General features: G+C 40.4%; 1 protein-coding gene across 13 annotated transcripts in view; it reads right to left on the minus strand.

Annotated features, from left to right (window-relative positions):
• LOC120402303 (muscular LMNA interacting protein) overlaps window positions 1–24,234 on the minus strand; it is a 160,362-nt gene that overhangs the window by 110,843 nt on the left and 25,285 nt on the right. For 11 of the 13 annotated variants that reach the window (XR_005597125.1, XR_005597127.1, XR_005597130.1 and 8 more), the window contains exon 2: window positions 4,513–4,593. The exons of the other annotated variants lie outside the window; for them this stretch is intronic. Coding sequence is in view for 7 of the 11 variants with exons in the window: in XM_039532839.1 (XP_039388773.1) it covers window positions 4,513–4,593 (81 nt within the window). In the remaining 4 variants the exon portion in view is untranslated. The remainder of the gene's footprint in view (window positions 1–4,512; window positions 4,594–24,234) is intronic. 13 annotated transcript variants of the gene reach the window in all.

Below are 24,234 nucleotides of genomic sequence, written 5' to 3' on the forward strand. Positions count from 1 at the left end.
TAGAAAATAGTTGGATAAAAGGTGTTCTAGAATCTGTTATTTGACATGCAGGTGAAATAGTTCCTTTCAACAATAAAATATTTAAATTAATTTTGCTAGTGCATTTCATACAACTGTAGCTGTTGTTTCAGACTTGTCAACATGGGTTGAAGCAAGCAATGCACTCAAAGGGTAAAGATAGTTTTATGGCTAAAGAACAGGATACATAAAAAACCAATACGGCTCTTCTCCTGTCTCTGCCTAAGACTTGCTGTGCGACCTTGGGCAAGTCACTTACTTCTGTGATTCCCTTTCCTTCTTGTAAAATGGGGATAAACAGTGGGACTGTGATGTTTAACTCAGTGTTCATCAGGCACTGAGATCCTTCGCTGTAAGATGCTCTATAGGTGTGAAGTATTATTTTTGCATCCATTAGATCAGCATTTCTCAAACTGGGAGTCCCAAAAGGGTGTCAAAAGACTATTGTAGGGGAGTCACGAGAGTAGTGGCTGCTGGCCAGGTGCCCAGCTCTGAAGGCAGCGTCACCGCTAGCAGCAGAACAGAAATAAGGGTATCATGATATGGGGGAGTTGTCACTATTTGGGAGGCAGGGGTCATCACAGCCTGAAATACTTTCCAAAGAGTTCCCAGCAAAAAAAGTTTGAAAACCTCTGCACTAGATAATCCAAAGCCTCTTGTTTCAGTTGCAGTGTGGAGACTTATATATATAATATTGTGTTGTGCTGCAAGCAGGAACCCCGAGGGTTTTGAACTGGCCTTCATTCTGCTAACAGTGCTAGAGCAAAACCAATGACGGGTAAGGTGCCACTGGACTCCTCATTGTTTTTGTAGATACAGACTAACACGGCTACCTCTCTGATACTTAGTGCTATAGCAGTAAGAGTTTCAAAATTAATTTCAAATGGATGTTTGCCTGTGACAAAACTGCATTACACTCCTACAATGTAGAGCTGTAGTTCCACCTGTCCTCTCCCAGGGTAAGTCACACAATGTTCTAGGAGTGCTCTCTCATGATTTTCCATCACATAATTTTTCTTATTTTCCTATTCTAAAAGCTACACCTACTATCTCTTAAGGAAACATAATTATCAAGTCAAGCATAGAGAACAGAAATAAATCTCTGCTTATATCTGTCATGGTTGAGAGATCAGTCCTCCGGGATGATGTTAATGAGGAACTTTAATTTAATTTTACGTCAGCATGCATCAGTCATTTGCACTTTAGTTTCTAAACATGTCTAGATGGTTGGGTGCCAGAGGGAGTTCACCATAATTGCTTCTCCTCTCAGCAAAGTCAGTACCACATCTGCATGCATCTTAGCACTGGTCTTCCAACATGGCCTACTGTGATATTCTCACTGCCAGTCATTTCACAGTGGTTACCTAATGTGCCACAGCCTCCATACACATTCAACTCCCCTCAGAATTAAAATCATGATGTTTCCTGTGCTTCAATACTAGGTCCTCTGGAGGATCAGCATTAGAGATACCATCATGATGCTTCCAGTAGGGAGGAGCACTTCTTCTGCGGGAGGTTATGCGGTTTGATACCCAGCTGAGGCACATTTTTGAATTTATTTTTCAGGGATTACTTTTCTATTGATAATTGGTGATATTATTAAAAACACAGTGGTATTTTTTTTAAAAATGGGAAAGGGCCCCATTTTTTAAGAAGCCAGCTCCAACTGGATCCAACTCCCCACGCTCTGTGTGAAGCCCAACACTGGCTTTGGTAAGTGCACAGGTGCATGTGTGGAGAAGATGGGGTCAGGTCACTGTAACAACAATGCTAGGCACTAGCCACGCCAGGCATTCCCAATAGTGGTCTCATGTAACATCTTTTCAGTTTTCCATTTGACAGGAAATACTGTGTGAACTGTTACATTTAAAAATTAAAAGTAATCTCAGTAGACGTGTGAGGCACAGGAAACTCTAGCTAACTAGCGCTGTCCTTTATTTGGGATTAGAATGTTTGCTATAAGTATTGGGCCAAAATCATCCCTCAGCCCCAGGAAGTCCAGAGTGAATTCTTCCTCCACCTGTGGAGACATCTGCAGCAGAAGAGGAGTCATCCCTGGGGGAGGGCAGACAGCAATTTCACTGCACTAGGAATTTCACTGGGGGAGGTTTAAATAACATCTGGGGCTGTGATGTGCACCTCCCAGTTCCCAACTCCCTCCTGGTCCTGTCCAGCTCTGCCCACTCTGTGGGTTGACCAGCTTGGAGTGGGGCCATAGGTGCTTTGCACTACTCTATCCTGCTCCTTTTGGACTTTCCACTACTCAGGCCCCACAATCTAGAGTCTGCTAATGAAACCAAGGCAATGAATTGTGTCAAATGATTGTCAGTGTCCAAGGGGGGTAGAAATATTAGTCTGAGGGCAAGACTATACCACTGCTCTACATCGGCACAACTGCACTGATGCAGCTGCACTGATGCAGCTGCACTGCTGTAGCACATCTGGTGAAGCCACGCTATGACAATGAGAGAGCGCTCTTCCATTGGCACAGTTACTCCATCTCAGCTAGAAGCATAAGCTATGTCGGCAGGATAGTGTCTCCCACCTATGTAGCGCCAGTGTGGACAGCACAGATCTTGTGTTGCTCGGGCGAGAGGACTTTTTCACACCTCTGAGTGAGGTAAGTTAGATCGAATTAACTGGTAGTGTAGACCTGCCCTGAGTAGACAATATTTTTTCCTCTTCTTATATTTGAGTGAACTTGTTGCTGAAAGTGAAGCACTAATAGTATTGTTGAAAGTATGACACAGGGTGGGCAGGTACTGCAAACTCCCTAAAATATAACTCTATCCAAGACACCTCAGTACTGACTTAAAACGTCCTGAATGTCCAGGCCTCAGCCGCTTGTCAGGATGACGTTAATGATCATGTTGAATTGTGCCAACAAAGGAAGGGTAGGATTGTCAGGACTTCGGGCCTGCAGATGGCCCTGGGACCAGTTAGCTGACCTGCAGTGGAACATCCTGATCAGGCTGGGAGGTGTCACTAGGCCTGTGCTTAAGCCCAGTGGCTGCTCCATACTAATGCCTGCAGCTGTGATTGCCTCTGTGCCTGCCTTGTTCCAGCCTTGCTTCAGCTGTATTCCTGTCCTGCCCCAGTCTTCCTGTTCTGGTGAGTCTTGCTCCAATCCTTGGCTTGAATCCTGCTCCAACCATTAGGCATGACTGCCCATGCCTGGTTGGTGAGAAGGATGACATCACAGGTTGCCTTGTCCTGTATTTCTTACTCAGGCAAAATTCCCATCAAAACAAAGGCAGTTTTGCCCCTCGTTAAGAACTGCTGACTCAGGCCCCAAATTCATGCTCACCTATACTGTTTTGCTGAAGTTAAAAGGCAAATTCCATCATTGTACATAAAAGAGAAAGGGTACGATCACACACAAGTTGGGTTTAACTGTCTATATCGTAGGCACTACTTTCATTTGTCCCCCAACCTGCACCTCTGCTCTCATTTTAGTCTTCCCTATAAACATCCCTAATTCTGTCTGCCACTGCTCCCATTTGTTTTTTTTAAATTTACTTTCAGTACAGCTGATAAAATAAGGTAAAATTATTTATTTATGTGGAATTTTTCATATTTTGGTTAAAAAGTTTTCAAAAACAAAAAAAATGGTTTGAGGATTTGGGACTTTGATGAAAACTTGAAAAATGTGGACAAGTTTCTGTTTCCTCAAAAAGTAACTTTTTGCCCCCCAAAAAACAGATTAAAATATTCAGCGTTCTGCCCCTCCTATGCTTCAGACTTTCTCCCTCTCCTCATCTACAAACTTCTTTCAATCCCTCCTTAAAACATCAGCTTTTCAACAGATATCTCCTCTTTTCTTCTGAACTGCAGACCTGTGCCATGCCTTATATTTGGGCATCTTTTTAAGATTGCAAATTCATGGGGCAGGGAACCAATGGGTATAAAGAGCTGTATACATTTACAGCACTATGGCTTGGATTTTCAAAGGAGTCTCAAGGCTTGTCTACAGGGTGAGTTATTCATGATTAAACCCATGATTCGTCCAGAATAAGAGTAATTTATTCCAATTATCTTAATTCAGTGGATTAGGCAAAGCATCAGTTGTATGACCAGAGTCTAAGGGTCTGCCCAGCCTTCTACCGCATAACCAGGCAGCTATGAGTGTCTGACACAACCATCTACCACAAGTGCTTGGTCTTACAAAACAGAAATCCATGTATTACAAAGTACAACTGAGCCCTAAACGTGTTCTCATTAACACTATTTCAGACCAATGAAACATTTTGTAAGATACCAGAGAAATTTTTTGGTCCTTAACTGAGCACAAATGAAGTAAATTGGGATTTTGTTCTATTAAGGACTGCAGCCAGATGTAATTAACAATAGATTTAAAGCCAGATTTTTTACATTAGAAACAATAATCTCAAAATATTTACCGCATAACAAAACCCAATATCAATCCTTCAGTTGTCTCTACAAGGTATTTTACAAAGATGCAAAGTAGCACGATCTAAAAAAAAATCTTCTTACCCGTTCTGTGCTAAGGAAACTCAGTGGACTGGTGACTTGTATGTCTCTTTTTCCAAATTGCTGTCCATGTGTAGGATGCAGCTTGAGGTGGGGAAAAAAGGACAGGTTTTAAAAAACAATATGGATATGTATGATCAATTGAAGGAGAGATGATATTTTTCCACTGTTCAGCAATGATTTCTAGAGAGACTTCTAGTAAGATATTTTCTGAATAGGTGTGTGTGGGCCTAAAAGAATTTTGGATACAAAGAGACATTGTTCAAGCACCCAACTACTAAAATGTAACATGGTAAATATGAAATTATTGTTTGCTTCTTTAATACATTACAGGGAGTTGAGGGTGTTAGCATATAATATCCATTTCTTCTTTGATTGGGCTAGTCATTAAAAGTAGTTGGTTTTTAAACATTTGATATTTCACTTGAATTGTAAAGTTAATGTCCCTACATGCCAAATATACTCTATGTGTATCAGTGCCACCACAGAAGTAATACATCCTGAATGGATTCATTTGGGTTATGGATTTACTTATTTACAGGAACAGCTGTACATGTTGTGATGACATCATTCTACTAAATGTTCCTTTAATATGAAAGTGATCATGTTTGAAATTTTCAGTTGTTTATTCCAAACTTCACTTTGCCTCATTGGAAAAGATATATTTTCTGTTTTGCAAACTGCTTTAATCAGTCCACTAAACATAGTCATGCTCCATTCCCCAAATGTTTTAGAGTGTGGGAGAGAACAGAAATAGAGTTTCAAGAAGTTGTTTGTACATTTTGTACTGAGAAAAACAATATAATTAGTAGTGGAAGGCTGTGTTGCTACAAAACTGGACACCAGGCAAGTGGGATTCTATTCCCAGCTCCGCCATAGACTTCCTATGTGACCTTGGGCAAGTCACTGGACCCATATCTACCCTAGAGTATTTTGTCAATGCAGGTATAATTGTAACTCTCTAGCAGGCATATAATTCACTAGGTATCCACCAGCAAAATTGTTTGCAATGGTACACAAGTATTCACACTGTTGTAGTGACTGCACTTGCTCTGAAGATGACAGCATGTCATATATCCCAGTGACTGTGCAGTCAAGTGCTAGCATAACAGCTGCAATAGTGCTATTAGTTCTCCCTAGGAAATCAGATAAAAGTGTTGGCGAATAGCTTCAGTTTTATCTAAAAGGATCGGAAGAACTCAAACCTCTCTGCATTCCTAACTCTTAACTACAATAGTTTACTTAGGCAGAACTCCCATTTGAACAAAATGGAGAGGTTCTGAGAATTAGAAAGGATCCAATTTAAGGTTGCCACTTTTCCATTGGGCAATCCATGTTAAGCTCCATCTGTGCCCCTCTGCCAGGGAATGCTCCTTAAGGCATGTCCCTGCCAAGACTGAAATATGAATTATTTTACTTATCTTAGCAGTCAGGTTTTCCTCCTTTCTGTCCTCTCCTGATTGGTTGGCCTCATATTCCCAAGTCAGATAGTTTGTCACCTGGCCAACCTCTCTCTCCTTCCCCCCTCCTTTTTATACAACCCTTACTACTCTCTGTGTCTCTTCTGTCCCTCATCTACATCTGTCTTCTCTTTTTTGTCGTATTTTTGTCCACAGATCTCTCCAAGTCTAGTAATACCTCCTTCCATTATGTCAAATACATATGACCCCTAAATGGATCCTACCCAGTTTGCAAACGATATGAGTTTTGCCACCTAGATTTTGCAGCACATGAAGCAGTCTGTAGAATGTGGCCCATTTGATGAAAGGAAGTCTGAGAAAGGATAACACATTGAAGTTTAGTTTTGGTACACCACGAGTGGCGTTCTTCTACTGTATCAGAGAGGTAGCCGTGTTAGTCTGGTTCTGTAAAAGCAGCAAAGAATCCTGTGGCACCTTATAGACTAACAGACGTTTTGCAGCATGAACTTTCGTGGGTGAATACCCACTTCGTCGGACGAAGTGGGTATTCACCCACAAAAGCTCATGCTGCAAAACGTCTGTTAGTCTATAAGGTGCCACAGGATTCTTTGCTGCTTCTACTGTAGATTTTTCCAAAAGTAAGCACAAAGAAGTTTAAATAGTTTTGAAGTTCAGAAATTATTTTCAAAAATGATAATATACTACATGCCTTTATGTCTTGATGTTGTGTAGTAGTCTATTGATAGGAGACTTCCTTTTATTTTAAGCAGTGCATAAGAGACAAATATGAGTCTTTACAAAGGCACCAGAAAAGGAAGTTGTGAAACTTAGCATTTCATACGTAGTTGTCTCCAATCACCCAATGTTCTTATCCAGTTCTGAAAAGCAGCTACTTTGTGGGTCAAGTAGAATGTTGTAAATACAAGAACAACATTGTGCATCTGGAATCAAACTCATCTAGATAACAATTCAAGTAGTATGATTGTTGTTTCCCTGACTGGATCAAAATTCAGTGTTATTGGTCAGAGAATCAAAGTTTCTTTACTTATTTTAGGCTTTGGGCTAGCACACCTGTAAATAATATTACCCAAACAGGATGTTAACATAAGCTAATCAAAATGATGACTGTTTTAAAAGAGTGACAGAATCCCCCTTTGAAATGATCAATAATCTATCACTGTCATATGATTTCATATTCAGAGTGGTAGCTGTATTTTGCAGTTTAAGGATATAAACAATTCAGAGAAAAATGATTGTGTAAGTGGCAAAAATAACACAAATATTAACACAGCATTTACTTCCTGTGTATTTGAGCTTTAATTTGAGAGTTTTAAAACTAGCGATAGATGCAAATTATGGGCAGCTCTATCTGGTAGCACTAGATAAGAAATCATTTAGACAATTTATTGTCAGAACTGCCACTCTAGGGGATTTTTTTTTCTTTAATAAACATTGGCATCAATTTAAAAAAAAAAACTTTTGACTCCCAAATTTCCCACACTGTACAGAAATCCATCCTGTACTATTAAAGGTGTTTCTGACAGCAGCTATCTATTCTATTCTGGTTCTTATAGTGTCCTCATCCCCATGTATCTCAATGCCTTCCAGTAGTGCATTAAGAAATGAAAAACATCTGTGAAGCGTGGTTCATTCTTTCTCTCATCCTCTCCCCCAAGGAGAAAACCGTGTGTGTGCAGGGGAGTGTTTTTATTTGATTGGGGGGGGCTTGGGGGACTCTTTCTTTGTTTTAAATTATAGATACAGCTTGCTGTGAATTAACAAAGGTCAAAGAAGTACACCTTGCACTAGGAGTGAAAGGTGGTAAGGTTTGTCATGATTCTTACATTTTATGGGCGTTTGTTACACAGCCTTGGACTGACATCAGTGAAAGCACTGTTTCCGTTACCCTACCAGCCGGCAGCTCCATTGGGCCTAAGGATATGACTACATTGCAACTAGGGGATGCAATTATACCATGTGTAGACATACCTAAGCTAGCTTTAATCTAGCTAGCTCGGTGTACCACAGGAGTTGATGCCATGGCAGCATGTACTTCTGTGAGGCTAGCAGCCCAAGTAACTACCCAGCGATCCAGGCAGGCTTGTACAGCCTGACCAGGACCCCATGCTGCCGTGGCTTCACTGCTATTGGTATACCAGCTAGCTAGATTAAAGCTAGATCACGTATCTCTACATGTGCTGCAATACATACCCTAAGAAGCAGATTTGTCAAGCTTGGGGAAAATGTTCCTTGCTCCCTGTAATCTTCCAAGATGTATGGGTTAAGAGGTAAAACATTTGGGCCCCTTCTGCAAGAGGGCAAAGAATGTCACCTAATGAAAAAACTGAAAAGAAACTGGTTTATTTACCCGTTGGGGAGTTTTTAATCATTTCTTGTTAGGGGAGAAAAAAACTTCTCAGTGAGGACTACAGAAAATGATCCCAGATTTGTAAGAAGAAAGGAAAGAAACAAGTCTGAGATAGCACATGGAAATTATTTTCTACCTAAATAGGTATATCTCCTATTATTATTATCTGCCTATTGTCATTATTACCCAGAGAGGTAACAATTATCAGCAAATCATGATTGTTATTAGCCTATAGCAATACTTCTGACTGGGGAAGGTATTGCTATATCAAGGCACTCAGAATCACCACTCTTTCATTATAGAGTGCTTTATAAACTCAGGAGTTTATAATACATGCATTTTAAAAATGCTTTCTGATTAAATTTTAAATATGAGTTGTCAGGTCCAACTTCAAAAAGCACTGGGAAAAAGTTCAAATCATTGTACATTATGGGGCATCAAATGGATTTTCAGAGGTTTCCATTTTTCCTTCCTTTCTGTTGCTAAAAATATTGTTTTGAGGAAAAATTGAGAGATTATGTGATTCAAATATTAGTAGGAAGTAGGCGGGAAATACACTGGTAGAAAAAAGGAAAATGTAATGCCTTGTATTTCCATTTGTTATTTTTAGTATGACACTATTTTAATTTCCATTTAGGGCTTGTCTACACTGTGATATGTCGACAAAACTTTTGTCTTTCACAGGTTATTAAAAAACCCCCCCCCCCCCCCGCGCAAAAGACAAAAGTTTTGCCAACACAAGTGGCAGTGTGTACACAGCTTTGTCGGCAGAAGCGCTCTCCTCCTGACAAAGCTAACACCGCTCAAAAGTGCAGACAAAATACCAACCGAGAGCATTCACACATGCTGACTTTTAGTGACAAGGCTATGTAGACAAGCCCTCACTTAAAGCATTACAGCACAAACAATTTGCGTAGTGTAGACAAGCCCTTACTTAAAGCATTACAGCACGAACAATTTGAATTCCACGAGACAGTCTAGATAACTCCTGTGTTACTCCCTCACTCAATGTTTTGACAAGTGAGAAGATTTGAGGATGAGAAACAGATTTGGGCTACAATAAACTCTCTTTCCTATTACGGTTCAGTAAATAACTTTTTCTAAGATTCTTCATCCCAAAGACTGTATAAGTTTAATGATGATTGTTAAGGAATCCCAAGTGTTTTTAATAAAGTTTTTACATCTGTAGGGACAAAGCACCATGTGAGCTGTGAGTGTGTTGTGAAACAGCTTTAAAAGATTTACAGAAAAAAGTGAACCTAGGCTAAAACTATAAATAAATATGGGCTAAGAAAGGTGTATGAGTCATCCCTGTCAGAACTCACTAACTGTAATTTATTTTTGATAAAACCTGATTTTACTCATTTATGTTTTGTGCATGTCACTAAAAAAATCCTAGCTTTTTTTTTTTTAAACAAAAGGGTATGGGTTTATGGTTTACATTGATGCAGTTAAATTCTATTTCCATGGTAATGTTTTTTACATTCCTTCTGATTACATCTGTTTCCTCAAAAAAAAGGCCTGCAATTAGGATTTTAGAGCTCAAGTTTGTAACAGCATACTGGGACTGCTCAACTGAATAAAGTTAAGCACATGCACAAATGTTTGCAGGATCAAACCATTAACCTTTCTGCAAAGCCTTTTCTCTTATTTTCAAAGGGCATTTAATCAAATGACAAGCTCATTCAGGCTCCCTTGGCGCAGTTGCAGTCTAACCTCATGTCAGCCAGTCTTAACACCTTAGCCACCGCTTTCTCGGTTTCCCTGCAAGTGATCAAATGCCCTCTGCTAAGGATCCTTCAGAAGTTAGCACTGAAAAAAAAACATGTTTGAAAGCAATGGGGATGAAGCAGGATATTTTTGGAAACGACAGATAAGCCCTACTGTACTGAGTATTTGTCTTCCCTCTGTTTCCCAATTAAAAATCCCTGGAACTCTGCTGACATTCAGGTAGCTGACAACATTTTAAAATAAATGAAGAGTTGCTTTTAATTTAAATGGGACAGTGGGAGCATAGAGCCTGTTGGAGGAGTACTGCCTTGACTGACTCTGCGCTGCCCGTGTCATCAGGGAATCTCATGCCTCTGCAATATACATAGCAACTACTTGGTCACTGAGCACTACCCATGGAATTGTTACCTCCACAGACCTTGGGAGGGGGGCAGGGTAGCAACATCAGAATGTCAGTCCACAGAGAAGATAGGGAGGATCTCCAATGGACAACCCATTGATTGTGAAGAACTGTAAAAGGGCACCTTTCACTCTGTTCGCCCAGGTGACAGGTTCCTGAATGTAGGATACAGTGATTGAGATCAGCAGAAGGGCCCAAATGAACAAGCCACTAGTTTACAAATGAGGGGCTGGAGGTGGAGTGCTTACTGGGAGGGTTCCTTGTCTTTGTCTGGGACCTCTGCTCTTCACATGCCGTTAAGCATATGAGGAACCCATTCAGGCACAGCTGGATTTCAAAAACTGGTTTTATCACCTATATTTATCACAAACATTCAAGGTTTAGCAACATATATACACACTGCTGCTCTGGCAGGGCTTGGGTGGTCTCTTCAGCGTAGGAGAAGGAATCCCACTATTGGGCTCCCAAATTACTCACTTCCTACAGTTTGGTATGGACTTTCGCCATTGGTTCATTAGAGCCTGAATATGCTGCCCTCCAGATCCCTCTCTCTACTCCAGGCTTCCTGGAAGGCGTGCATGCAGGGGGGTGAAAGAGGGGAGATATCCTATCCTATCCTATCTCCTAGAACTGGAAGGGACCTTGAAAGGTCATCAAGTCTAGCCCCCTGCCTCCACTAGCAGGACCAAGTACTGATTTTTGCCCCAGATCCCTAGGTGGCCCCCCTCACAACCCTGGGTTTAGCAGGCTAATGCTCAAACCAACTGAGAGACAGGGAAGAGCTTCATAGATGGGGGGGGGAGTTTTAGGCCCCGATCCTGCAAAATCTCTGGGTGTGAGCAGACCCCTGCTTTCATATGGACTCCCCTTAAAACCAGTAGAGGTTGGTTCATGCAGAAGCTGCAATTTAGTTTCTGTAGAGAATTTTAGACTGTGGTTCAACTTGTTATGCAGTTTCTGGATGAATTCATTTTAAAAAAATCAAAATAAATAAATGTGTATTAATGGTATACTAGAGAATGAACATTATAAACACGGGAACTTAGTTAATTGTGTTTATTATTATAACCAGAAGAGCCCCAGTACTGCCCTTGCCCCGTGACTTCAATGGGGCTCTGTCTGGGCACAGCAGTCCACCCACACACTACATGTTGCAAGTCTAGAACAAAGGTTTCAGTGTAAAATAACAAAAGCAAAGAAAATCAAAGGTAACTATGTCATTCAGCAATATGCTGCAGTGGCTTTGATTCAGCATCAAGTAGCTGCATAAACTTTAAATCTCTATCCTTTTGAGGTCCATGTTAGAATACCTGCCACACAGGGGCACACTTAAAAAGTTTATTTTTGCGAATAGTCTTTTGTGTTGTATTTGATATATAGGCACAGACAGACGCTTTCAACTCTCTGATCAGACTCCTCACCTTGCTTAATTCTTTCAAGCTGAAATTCATCCTTATGCAGAGGGTCAGCATGAGGTCTGTGAAACACTTACATCTGCAAAAGCAGAGTTTCAAGGACTTATTTGGCTTCTCATGCTTGTTTTCTGCACAGGAGTGAATTTCACCCCTAGTGACTAATGGTATGTGACTCTAAAAAAGAGAGTATAAAGATTCAGAATGGCTCCGAGGAGCATCCAATAGTAGGCCAAGCATTTCATGTGAGAGTAAATGTTACAATCTATCTGAACAGAGTGAGGGATAGGGAAGGGAAACAGAGCTAGTCAACGTAGCAATCAATATTTGTTCTTTCCATCACCTATCATTCATTTATTTCAAAGGAGTTTGTACAGTGCCTATTTCTGTTAAAAATATTTAATATCTTAACAACCTGAAGACCATTAAAAGTAGAGCATTCTGATGAGTAATAAGCCTCTAGAGTAAGAGAACTCAAATTAAGAACACTTACTGAGGAAGCAAGGAGGGATACATTCTGAAATAAGTTCACATTAATGGTCTTTTAAATGCCTCACTCCCACTTTACGTGCCTAAATCCAAACTTTAAATCCTGTAAACCCCTGTTTAGCTGCTGGCCAAACCTGTAGCGGTCTGTAACCATGCCTTTGGGGGACACAGCTGAGAATGCCAAATTCTTCTTGAACCAAGCTTGAACCAAGAACTTTGCAATTATTTGTATGTATTTGATTCCTTTAACCCAGTGTTTCCCAAACTTGGGACGCTGCTTGTGTAGGGAAAGCCCCGGCAGGCCGGGCCGATTTGTGTACCTGCTGCACCCGCAGGTCCGGCCGATCGCAGCTCCCACTGGCTGTTTCAGGACAATGGGAGCTGCTGGAAGTGGCACGGGCCAAGGGACATACTGGCCGCCGCTTCCAGCAGCTCCCATTGGCTTGGAGCAGCGAACCACGGCCAGTGAGAGCCGCGATCACCCGAGGGAACTGTGCATACAAAAGTACTCTACTTCTCAATACCACCTTCAGATTATGTGCCAACTCCATTTGTGAGAAATTTCTCTACTGACACTGTGGCTTCAAGCAATTTGCAAGGTATTTTTCCCATATATCAACATCAAATCAACTTAACATTTTGATTCTGAATGGATGGATCAGATTGCCGAAGTTAGTATTCCAAAGTAACTTCAAACTGATACTGGGTGACTAAGATGTTTTAAGATGCATTACAAAATATATTATTCTATTAATAGTATCAGGATTTCACATTCAATTGTAAATATATACTTTTCCACACATTTAGAGCTTATGTTGATGGAAATGTTCAAAATTGTTTCAGTGGTCCTTGGCAAAAAAAATAGCCACACACTGACGCCAAATCCTGTATGTAATATCTTGAGCTGCTTATAATGAGGTGGTGAAGTTGTATGACAACCTTTCTTAGTATAATAACTAATGAGTCAGCCCTGAGACAGCCCATGTTGCCTAGGGAGGTTGTGGAATCTCCATCAGTGGAGATTTTTAAGAGCAGGTTAGACAAATACCTGTCACGAATGGTCTAGATAATACTTAGTCAAGGTCCCTTCCAGTCCTATGATTCTATGTTTAAATCAACATGCGCTACCTGCCACCATTATGAAGAAGAGCCTTTTCCTCTGAAACAGATAGACAGGTCAATATCAGCAAATGAGCAGCAGCAAAAGCAGTCTATAATAATCACAGTAATAAGGGATATGCCATGAGGATGTCAATGTGATATGTACATGAATACACATTAAAATCAAGAGTCCTAGGGCAAAGTTTTGACTAGTTGGTGTCAAAAGTGGTATTTATAATAACAGTGTCAATTATCAAGAAGCATTAATGGCAATTTGCCTGTGTGTGAACATCAACAGTTAAGATTCACTAGTAATAATGTACTGTGTACATGACACACTTTTCTCTGCAAGTATCAAACCAGTGATTAGAAAAACATAATTTATGTCAATCTCTTCTGGATCATAATAGCTGTCACTATGCTTTCTTAATAGAAAGTGAAGGAATCAAGGCTATGCACATCATCAGTAAATGAGAAAAAAGGTTCGCTTGCCTAAATCTTCAAGTATTACAAATGCACTGAGATTCCCCCAAATATGTATGACCATAAAATACTAGCAAAGAATGGATGATACATAAAAAACTTCTGCTGTTTGGAAAAATATCTCAGGTCTGCACTATATCATCCAATTGTACTGTAAAATTCAAACTGCCGAGTGTTAGAATGTTTGACTATCTATACAAGAACTCTGAAAATATATTACACAAGTTTCAAAGTGAGTGTTGGTCCCAATATGGGATTCATAAGAGCAGAAGCATTCAGAAAGGGACATGCAGATGGACATATTTCATTTTTATACTCTGTTACACCACTTTCTGCACACTTCCCTGAATGTATGATAAATAAAGGAGACACTATGCATTGTGCTATCTTTCTAGCTAATGTTATTGCTTTCTACAGGAGATGGCCATAAAAAGATGTAAGAATAGACTGAAATGTCTGTAATATCAGCTTTTTAAATTATGTATTTTATATGGTGCTTCAAATAATGCAGCCTTCTAAATGAGAACCACTTTGAGCAATGACAGCTCTTCTGCATACAAAAGTCACACGAATTAAAGAAAGGTACCTTGGCTGTTAAGAGGCATAATCTCCAGATTAAGGATCTGATCCTGCAAGGTATTGAGCACTCTTAATCCTCACTGAAGCAAACTTCAGCAAGAGTTGACTTCAGTGTAAGATGAGGGTGCTTAGGTCCTAGAAGCTTTGAAGTGTAATACAACTAAGGCCTGTATTCTGATCTCAGATACATGGATGGTAAAAAAATTAGATGAAACCAATGGTGTTGTGAATTTATATGGATGTAATGGAGAGTAAGGATAGAAATTGTAGCCCATTGAAGTCAGTAAGAGATTTCAGTGAGAAAAAGACTTTACCCTAGAATTTTACCCTAAGTGTTTTCATGAAAGTATTTCTATTAAATGAGGTAGGGATAATGCTTTCTATAGTGAGAAAAACCCCATAGGTTGGATTTGGGTTGTGTGTACTGGGAATCATTTATATCCACATGTATATTTTGTTTTCTCACTTTGAAGTATAAAATCACCACTAGAAGCATCCAGAAAACCTTAACAGCTCTCTTCCAGAGCAGGATTTGTATGGATTATGAAACAGAAGATCACATTGCTGGGAGCTAATGTAAAGTCCAAGTAATGCTCCACATTTGTACTATTTGACATTTGACACTGATCATACAAAGACACAGGAAAAATCACTGAAGACACCAGGGTGGTAACAAGTGGGTTTTGGTTATGTATTTCTTGTTTTCATGAGTGCTTCCAACTATATAGCTTTATGACAAAAGGTAAGAGGATAGGTGTCTCAAGATTTGAGGTACAGTATCATTGGTAACAGGTGCTAATTGCACTGTTACCTAGAGAATTTGATGCTTTTAAAAAAGCAAATGCAGCCAGTTGCAAAATCTTTGCCAAAATTACCCAAGACCTGCTTTGTAATAGCTACATGGGTTTATTTGAGTACCAATTGTATTTTTATATTGAAATGCACAGAAAGCACCATTCCTATCTGGAGAAGGGCAACACAAAATTCCATTAACACATTAAAAAATATTTTCTTCTCTTTGAGATTATCATTATATCTTTTTGTTAAAGGTAAAATACTGCATTATATTCAGAGAATTATATTAAAGGAATTCAGAGAAATTGCCACTGAAAGGCTACAACACTAACGAGTGACATTCTGAATGATGGTTTTTGATTTTGGTTTGGTTTTAACAGCTAACTTTACACCTCTTGCGACAAACTGGGAAAATGTCTGAATTATGTTTTAGGAATATTATGTATGGCTGGTTTCCCTGCTCAATTTTATATTGCTGCCTGACTGAATGCATGTAGTCAAATCAAAAGAGGTTGTACGTGGGGGGTTGTTAAGGAATCCAGGAAGGGTAGAACAATGACCCAGATAAGCCTCTCAGACAGCTGCTTCAAAAGAGTTAAGACTGCAAGCACTGAGCCAAGGATTGTGGCTACCTACCTGGCTCGCACCATCCAGATTAGGATGTTTCTCTCTTCCTCAGACTGAGATCAGAAGACCATATGGAATTAATAGGTACCCTTGGCAGAAAGGGAGGGGAGAAGCAGTCAGCTCAGCTGGACGCTGACAGGGCCACAGTGAGCATGCAGTGAGGCTGACACACAGACTGACTGACTGATTTTGGAGCCAGGATCTGAAGCCATGTTAGCTGAAACTGTGCCCAGAGAGAAAGGGAACACCGAGGCTAAAGTCATGTCAACCTAGAGGCTTGTAGGGAATGCCAAACATAGGTAAAACAATAGACGTATAGGTCTCTTTGATGTTTTTAATTCCCCTCTGTAAGCTCTGTGTACAGTTTGGGCAAATAAATCATACCCTGTTCTAGAGAAACTGCTTCTGTGTCATTGCATGCTATTAGTGATTGCCCACAAAGAGAACTTTGGCAGGGTCCAAGCCCCGTTGGACCTGTGAGATAACACAGTTGGCAGGCAAGCAGGTCTAATGTGGAAACCCAACCAGAGTGTGGTTAGGTTGTGGGATTCCATCCCAAAGAAAAGTGAAGCCATGGGCTTGCCATTTAGAAGGGGTGCACTCGGGGGACTGGACAAGGAGGGACCATAACACCTCTTAATCGGAGAATCTTAGGATTGGAAGAGACCTCCAGAGGTCATCTAGTCCAGCCCTGTGCACGCAAGACAGGACTAAATATTATCTAGACCATTCCCAACAGGTGTTTGTCTAAACTTCTCTTAATAATATCTAACGATGGAGATTCTAAAACCTCCCTAGGCAATTTATTCCAGTGCTTAACCACCCTGGCAGTTAGGAAGTTTTTTCTAATGCCCAACCTAAACCGCCCTTGCTGCAATTTAAACCCATTGCTTCTTGTCCTAGCCTCAGAGTTTTAGGAGAACAATTTTTCTCTCTCCTCCTTGTAACAACCTTTTATGTTCTTGAAAACCATTTTGTTCCCTTTCAGTCTTCTCTTCTCCAGACTAAACAATCCCATTTTTTTTTCAATCTTCCCTCATAAGGTCATGGTTTTTTAGACCTTTCATCATTTTTGTTGCTCTTCTCTGGACTTTCTCCAATTTGTCCACATCTTTCCTGAAATGTGGTGCCCAGAACCAGACACAATACTCCAGTTGAGGCTTAATCAGCATAGAGTAGAGCGAAGAATTACTTCTTCGGTCTTGCTTACAATATTCCTGCTAATACATCCCAGAATGATCTTTACTTGTTTTGCAAGTGTTACACAGTTGACTCATATTTAGCTTGTGATCCGCTATGACCTCCAGATCCCTTCGTAGGCTGTCAGTTCCCATTTTGCATGTGTGCAATTGATTGTTACTTCTTAAATGGAGTACTTTGCATTGTTCTTATTGAACTGCAGCCAGTTTACTTCCGACCATTTCTCCAGTTTGTCCAGATCATTTTGAATTTTAATCCTACCCTCCAAAGCACTTGCACCTGTGAAATCTGCTTTGCTTACTTTGTCAAGTTGTTTTGGACCTTATATATGATTTGCTTCGGTGAAGCACCTGGCACAGTTGCAACCATCTCTGCGTTACTTCTTCAGTTTTCTGCCTTCTTGTGATCCTGTTCCCTGTTTCCCCTTATTTTATTTATTTTCCTTATATTTTGTTCCTTTATTTATGCATCTCTCCCCCCATCCTATCCTAGGTAGGGGTGAGGACTTTCCCTACAGCTAAGATGAGTGCCACAGGAGCAGAGCAGAGAAAGGTGGTATGTTTTTATAACCATATGCAGAACTCTAAGGGAAAGGTAATAAGTTATAAATACTTCTAGGGACTTTGTTCACATTTTTATATAAAGGTACCTTCATAAATAGTTTATAAGATTAATAATTAATAGATGCTATGAGCATGTTACAGATGGGAATAATATATGCTATAGATAGTTATAAGCACAGCGCTACAGAGAGTGTAATAGATGGGGATAAGTTATGACCTGTAAGACTCCATAACCATTTTATTAACCACTAAAACATCAATCATTTATTAACCCATTATAAACTAAACTAATTAACCTTAATGTAAAGTGTGACCTTTGCCATCTTTATTTACCTCTAAAAATGAGGCTTCAGGTTTATGGTGATCGTTATTATAAGGTCATCCCAGGCAATTATCTGTAAGCAGTAGCAAAACATATTTGCAGTCCCCATGCAGAATGTTCTGCTGTACTACAAAGCCACTTACCTTTCCATCATTCCAGTAGAGATTCATTCCTGGTTTTACCTACACTGACATCAGGGGAGTAGCCTCAGAGATGCATTTAGTTCATTATCTCCAAACATAACCAATCTCACACTAAAAACCGTGCAAAAAAATTAACCTACTTAGTTGAACTATATTTTGTAACAGACTTCAAAATATATCCCAGAAAATGTATTTGCTCCATTAAATAACCATTTTGTGGAAACTGGTCTAAAAAATAAACCTAATTGCATCAGAACTGATAGATTAATCTATGTAACTGCATAGGTGCTGGAACTAGGGATGATGGCCACACCCCCTGTCTTGAAGTGGTTTCCACCATATATAGATACACAGTTTGGTTCAATGGCTCTCAGCACCCCCCACTATACAAATTGCTGTATAAAGAAAGGAAAGAAAGGAAAAGAAAACAACACCCAATGCTCTGCCCTATTCACCCTGATTTGTAAGTATTCTTTGCCTTCTAAATTATATGTCAAACATTTGATGCAGCTAACAAGATAAGCCATTAACCCTGCTTTGGAATGTCTAGCTGAGACATGATCCCAATAGTTAAACCCTTTGGGATAGGTAAACCCACACTGCTTTCATTAGCACAAATCATTGAGTAGTGTTAAACAAGTCACAACAGCAGCTGAATACCAGCATCAGGGTTTAGCTGTTTGCTGTCCCCCAGGCTACGGTGATATACTGGGTTGAAGATCACTGCTTCTACAACCACCATATTTTATGACTCTTAAACCAGCTGTTACAGGAATACCGTGGTGCAATGCTGGGCTCATTTACTATTTATGCCATAATACTGTCTTCTTTTTTATGGTCTCAAGTTATATCAATCAATCTTAAAATAAACCTGAAATTGTTCCAATTAGAGGGAATTCAGAGGAGAACAATGAACATTGTTAACTTTGATGGGCTTAATTTATGGGGGAAGCTTAATAGAACTAAAACTTTACCGTATGACTGAATGAATGTGGGGAGGAGAGTATGTGTTTACATGCTAGCTATCAGGAAACATTTCCAAACAGTGGAATCTATTAGATGCCAAGGAGCATGATGAAAGCTTTATGCTAGAGTCATTTAAAACTGGAGGGAGTACTCAATAATCCAGAGGCAAGAGCAATCCTTCAGTGGCAGAGGAAAGTAGATAAGGACCTAATAGATATTTTTCCATCTCTAATTACCATAAATCTATAGCTGTGGCTTATATTTCTTTCTTTAAACATTTTTAAAGGAAAATTCCCTTTCTAAACACTGCTGGTATCTAAGATTTTGCCATCACATTTCATTATTGTAGTATGCATAATATTTATGGCTTGATTCTACAGGCATTTGTAGAGCTGAATTACTCTTTCTGCCCCACAAGTGGTGAGGTTTTCAGTACAAAGGTAGGTAAAGATAACATAGCTCAACAGATACAGCTGGTATTTTCTTGCTTTGTGTGGCTGGAGTTTAATGCAGAGTGTTGTTTTATTTGCAGTATTTCTGAATGACTTTGCATCTGACAACACTGAATTAAAGTTATATGGCCAGTGTGATACTATGCCCCATATTCTTCATAGATATATTGCTGTGATAGGAATATGGCATAACTAAGTTGTATTTTATGCAAGATGGGTCATATGAGGTATCACTTGAAAGGTCATGATTTACTGAATGTGATTATCCTATTTGTATGCATATGTCATTTCTGTATCTGATGTAACAATTACAAGTGGGTTTGCACCTGGGGAATACCCACCAGACAAAATGCAGTCAGTCTGGCTGGTTAGTCAATGGGTCATTCAGGAGAACAATAAGACTTTGAAGATGCTAATCTCCCACCTTCCTGAGAAGCTTCCTGGGATGCTGCTTTGACACTGCAGGGTCATGTGATCATGTCATCTGGTACTGGACTTCATCTTGGGCTGCTAGTATTTTTCCACAAAGAGGTTGGGGATCAAACTGGGAAATAAAGGATTCTTGCTATGTGTAAATCCTATTTAAGGCAGAGAATGGCATTAATCAGGGTCGGTTCTTCACTGAATCCCCACCCAAGATGACAGCTGAAAACACCTAAGACTGAACTGGGGAAGAAAGGACTGAATCCAGGGTAGAAGGGGTCTGGCCTTTGAAAGGAATATCTGGAGTTCTAAGCTGCATGCAAGAGCAGTTTGTCTTCAAGAATCTCTGTGACCTGCTTAAAACAACATTTAGAGTAAGAAATTACTACTTGTAGCCAGTTTCTTTAGGGTATTAAGTTTAGTTTGCGTGTTTGTTTTATTTGTTCAGTAATCTGCTTTGCTCTGTGTGCTATCCCTTAGAATCACTTCAAATCTATCCTTAGAGTTAATAAACTTTGTTTTGTTTTCTTTAAACCAAATTGTCCAACTCATAATTGGGGGGGCAAAAAGCTGTGCATATCTTCCACCACATTGAGGGAGGGGGCGATTTTCATGAGCTTATACTGTATAGATTTCTGTGCAGTGCAAGACAGTACAATTTTGGGTTTACACTCCAGAGGGGGTGTGCACTTGAGTGCTGGGCTATTCCCAAGCTGAGTCTTCCCACACAGTGCTGATTTCAATGCCTGTGTCTTTCTGCAGCTGGATGTGTCCCTACCTGTGTGTCTGTGTGTGTGCTGGAGGAGGCTTAAGGGCCTGGCTCAGCAGGACAGTGTAACGGAGCCCAGGCTGGTGGAACAGGCAGGCTCAGTGGGATCCCCGGTACATCAGGTGGCACCCCAAAGGCGATGCAACCCGTCACAGCCAGTCCTGTACAATTACACACATGCAAGCCTGTTGCCTAGAACATGACAGCAGAAATGCCAACTTCCTGGATTTGATTCTCAGACTAGACTTTGACTTCTCACTGTTTTACACCATGTATCGCCTTGTGTAGGGTGATTTTAAAGCAGGGTGATAATAGGTCCCACTCATGTGAATAGAGCATTCCAATTTGGTAATGTTTTACACACTGTGCAAAGGCAGAGTAAATGCAAGATTTTTTGTAGCCAGTGTATATTGTGTATGGCTACCATTAACACTAGGACTAAAGTGGGCGTTACCTTGTTCAGAGTCCTAGCTTGCTACTGTGTATGTGTTATAGCTGTTTTATTTGTTGTCCCTGGCCATTTTGCCACTGCAACTAAAGAAAGGTAATATAAACCTTGAAAATAAACAGGAAGAAACTAGATTTATTTTAGAATAAATATTCTGTGTATCATGATGCTACGTGTGATGTTTTGATATATTGCTGATACTTTATCCTATAATTTGTGGGATCTTCTCAGGGACTTCTTGTTTCATAATAGAAAAAATGGAAACTAACATGATCCCCTTAAGCAAATCAGTCTATGAACATATGGCATGAGGAGAGAGGCACTGAGTACCCCCATCTGCTAATAAACAATGGGAATTGAAGGCCTTCAGCAGCTCTAACCTTGGGCCCATTGTTTTGGAAAACACATTCAGATAATGATAATAGGTCCCTGTCTGATACCTAATTAGTCTCACTAGACTGTATAAAGGCTGTGAAATAGTGTAGTAAAAAATAGGCTAATGAATGGCATTGGAGATGCATTAAAACGTCGACAGGAGACTTTCCTCCTGCAGTGACCAGATCACAATCCTATGAGCCTCCCATCACAAAAGATGGCAGAGCTCACTGTTCCTGGTGGCCATCTACAGCATGTTTTATATCCTGCCCTTTCTTTGCCTTTTACATGTGAGTATTTTGTTTCTACTTCTGAAATCTGTGTTGAATTTAATGAGAGAAGTTTCACTTAGTAAGGCTCTGATCATGTCATCCTTACTCACACAGAGCCAGGCTGTGAGCACCTTACTCACACTGGTGAGAAGTTACTCTCACAAACAGCCCTATTGACGCCCATGGGATGAGAGTGTGGATACATAGCCCACTGAATAAAGACTAAAGGGGCAGGATCTATATGTGATTTAGTTCCTTTCCTTCTATAATTTGGTTTGGTTTGTTTTTGTACAGCTGTGGCCTCTGTCCTCACCCAGATAAAACTCATTATAATTCATGCTAACACATTGTGGTTCTTTGTCTCTTCCAAATGCTTAGACCACATATACAGCAGTCTGAGTCTGTTACTATCTGCAAGCCAAGGAAGCATTAGCTTGAGCAGTAGGGGCTGATGCTTTTGGACTCGGGGGGGTCAGGGGCGGCTCTAGCTTTTTTGCCGCCCCAAGCATGGCAGGCAGGCTGCCTACAGCGGCATGCCTGCAGGAGGTCCGCCGGTCCCACGCTTCAGTGTACCCACCGCCAAATTGCCACCAAATCCGCGGGACCAGCGGACCTCCCGCAGGCAAGCAGCCAAACGCTGCCTGACTGCCACCCTCGCAGGGACCAGCAGAGTGCCCCCGCCCCGGCTTGCCGCCTCAGGCATATCCTTGGAGCACTGGTGCCTGGAGCCGCCGCTGTCAGGGGTTCAGCCCTGCAGATGAGCTTCAACCAGGAGCATTATTACATAATGAAACCAGTGAGAGATTTGGACTATAAGACTGGGCTGAACGGCCAAAGACAGTCCACTATATCAGTGTGGGCAGCCACAAACCACAACACACAATATTGAAGACTGCAAAATGACAACTTCCTGGAGGTCTTCATGATTTGAACATTGTTGATAAGAACGCTGTGTCTTGGCTTGAGTGGATTGCATATGCCAAATAAAAAATGGGCCAGATTGTGCCCTCCTCTGGGGAGGGAGTGGAGGAGAAGAGAAAACTCCAATTCCTCTGGAGAAGCTCCCTTCAAATTCTTGCATTGGGTAAATGGGGCTCCTTCTTTCCCCACAAAAGAAGCCGGGGGTCCAGCATCTGAGTCCCACAGGTCTACCAAGATCCCTGCAGACCTTGTGGATCCACTGAAGACATAAGACCATCAGTGTAGAGACCTTATGCCTCCACAACAGCACCAGATAAAAATTGCTTCAATTTCACAAATACTAAAAGTGGCAAATTCCAACTAACCAATGTTTAGTTGGGTATATATAAACTCAGTATCCAAGAGAATACAACCAACGATTCTTGATTTTTCCCACATCAGAATTAACTGTAGAGCAAAACAGACAAGTTCTAGGACAGATGAACTGATGCAGAGAATGAGGTAGGTATGTTATGTTGTTGCTAAATGGATTCATCTGCTTTGGTAACATATGAAGGTGTGTGGTTCAGATCCTGGAGCAAGAGACGAGGAGTCAAGATTCCTGGATTTTATTCCTGCTTTTGTCACTGACTCATGGTATAACCTTAGGCAAATCATACCCACTCAATACCCACATTTATCCCTTAGGAAAATGTGTTTAATAATGTGTGTGTGCTTGGAGAATTAATTAATATTTGTATGGCACTGAGAAATATTGAAAGGTGCTGTGTATGCACAGCACTGTTTAGCTAGGTGCTTTTATGAGATCCTGGATTACTGCATCAGGAGATATTCAACACATCCACTCATTTGCCCCAGGTGCCCTCCCTCTCTTGTATATTATTTGTAAACCAAGTACCCTGTGTGCAACAAAAACAGTTTTTATCAAAGGTATCCTGTGTACCAGAATGTTTTCTGTTTTCACGTTTCTTTCTATAACTGTTGAATTGTTCTGCATTCCGTTTGTATAACAGACATGGAAAATAAGCCAAGAATAATAAACCAGATTTTCTTCTAGTTTAATTGCATTGACTCCAGCTGAAATTTGGCTTCCAGGGCCTGGGTTTTTCATTTCACTGTTGGGCTTGAGATATAAAGTTATTATTTAATTTAGTATTAAGAGCCAGAAGCCTCTAAATACCACATCTTTCTGCTCCCCGTGTTTATGAATGATACTATTGGATTCTTCAGAGTAGCCCACATGAAATATTTGATGGAGTATTTGGTATGCACAGTCTACTTCCAAGGAAAACAGAGTAATTGATCTAATCCAGGACAGGACCGTACTTTAGTTAACTACTTTGATAAGTAGTTAACTACTTACATATTCCCTATGAAAAAATATTACTGAGAAAGAATTGTATATAAACTGTATGAAACACTTGTCATGAGCATGAGGATTTCTTCTCTACATCTCTCTTTCCAT

The sequence above is a fragment of the Mauremys reevesii genome, linkage group 3 (genome assembly GCF_016161935.1).
Source record: "Mauremys reevesii isolate NIE-2019 linkage group 3, ASM1616193v1, whole genome shotgun sequence".
NCBI classification, from domain to species: Eukaryota; Metazoa; Chordata; order Testudines; family Geoemydidae; genus Mauremys; species Mauremys reevesii.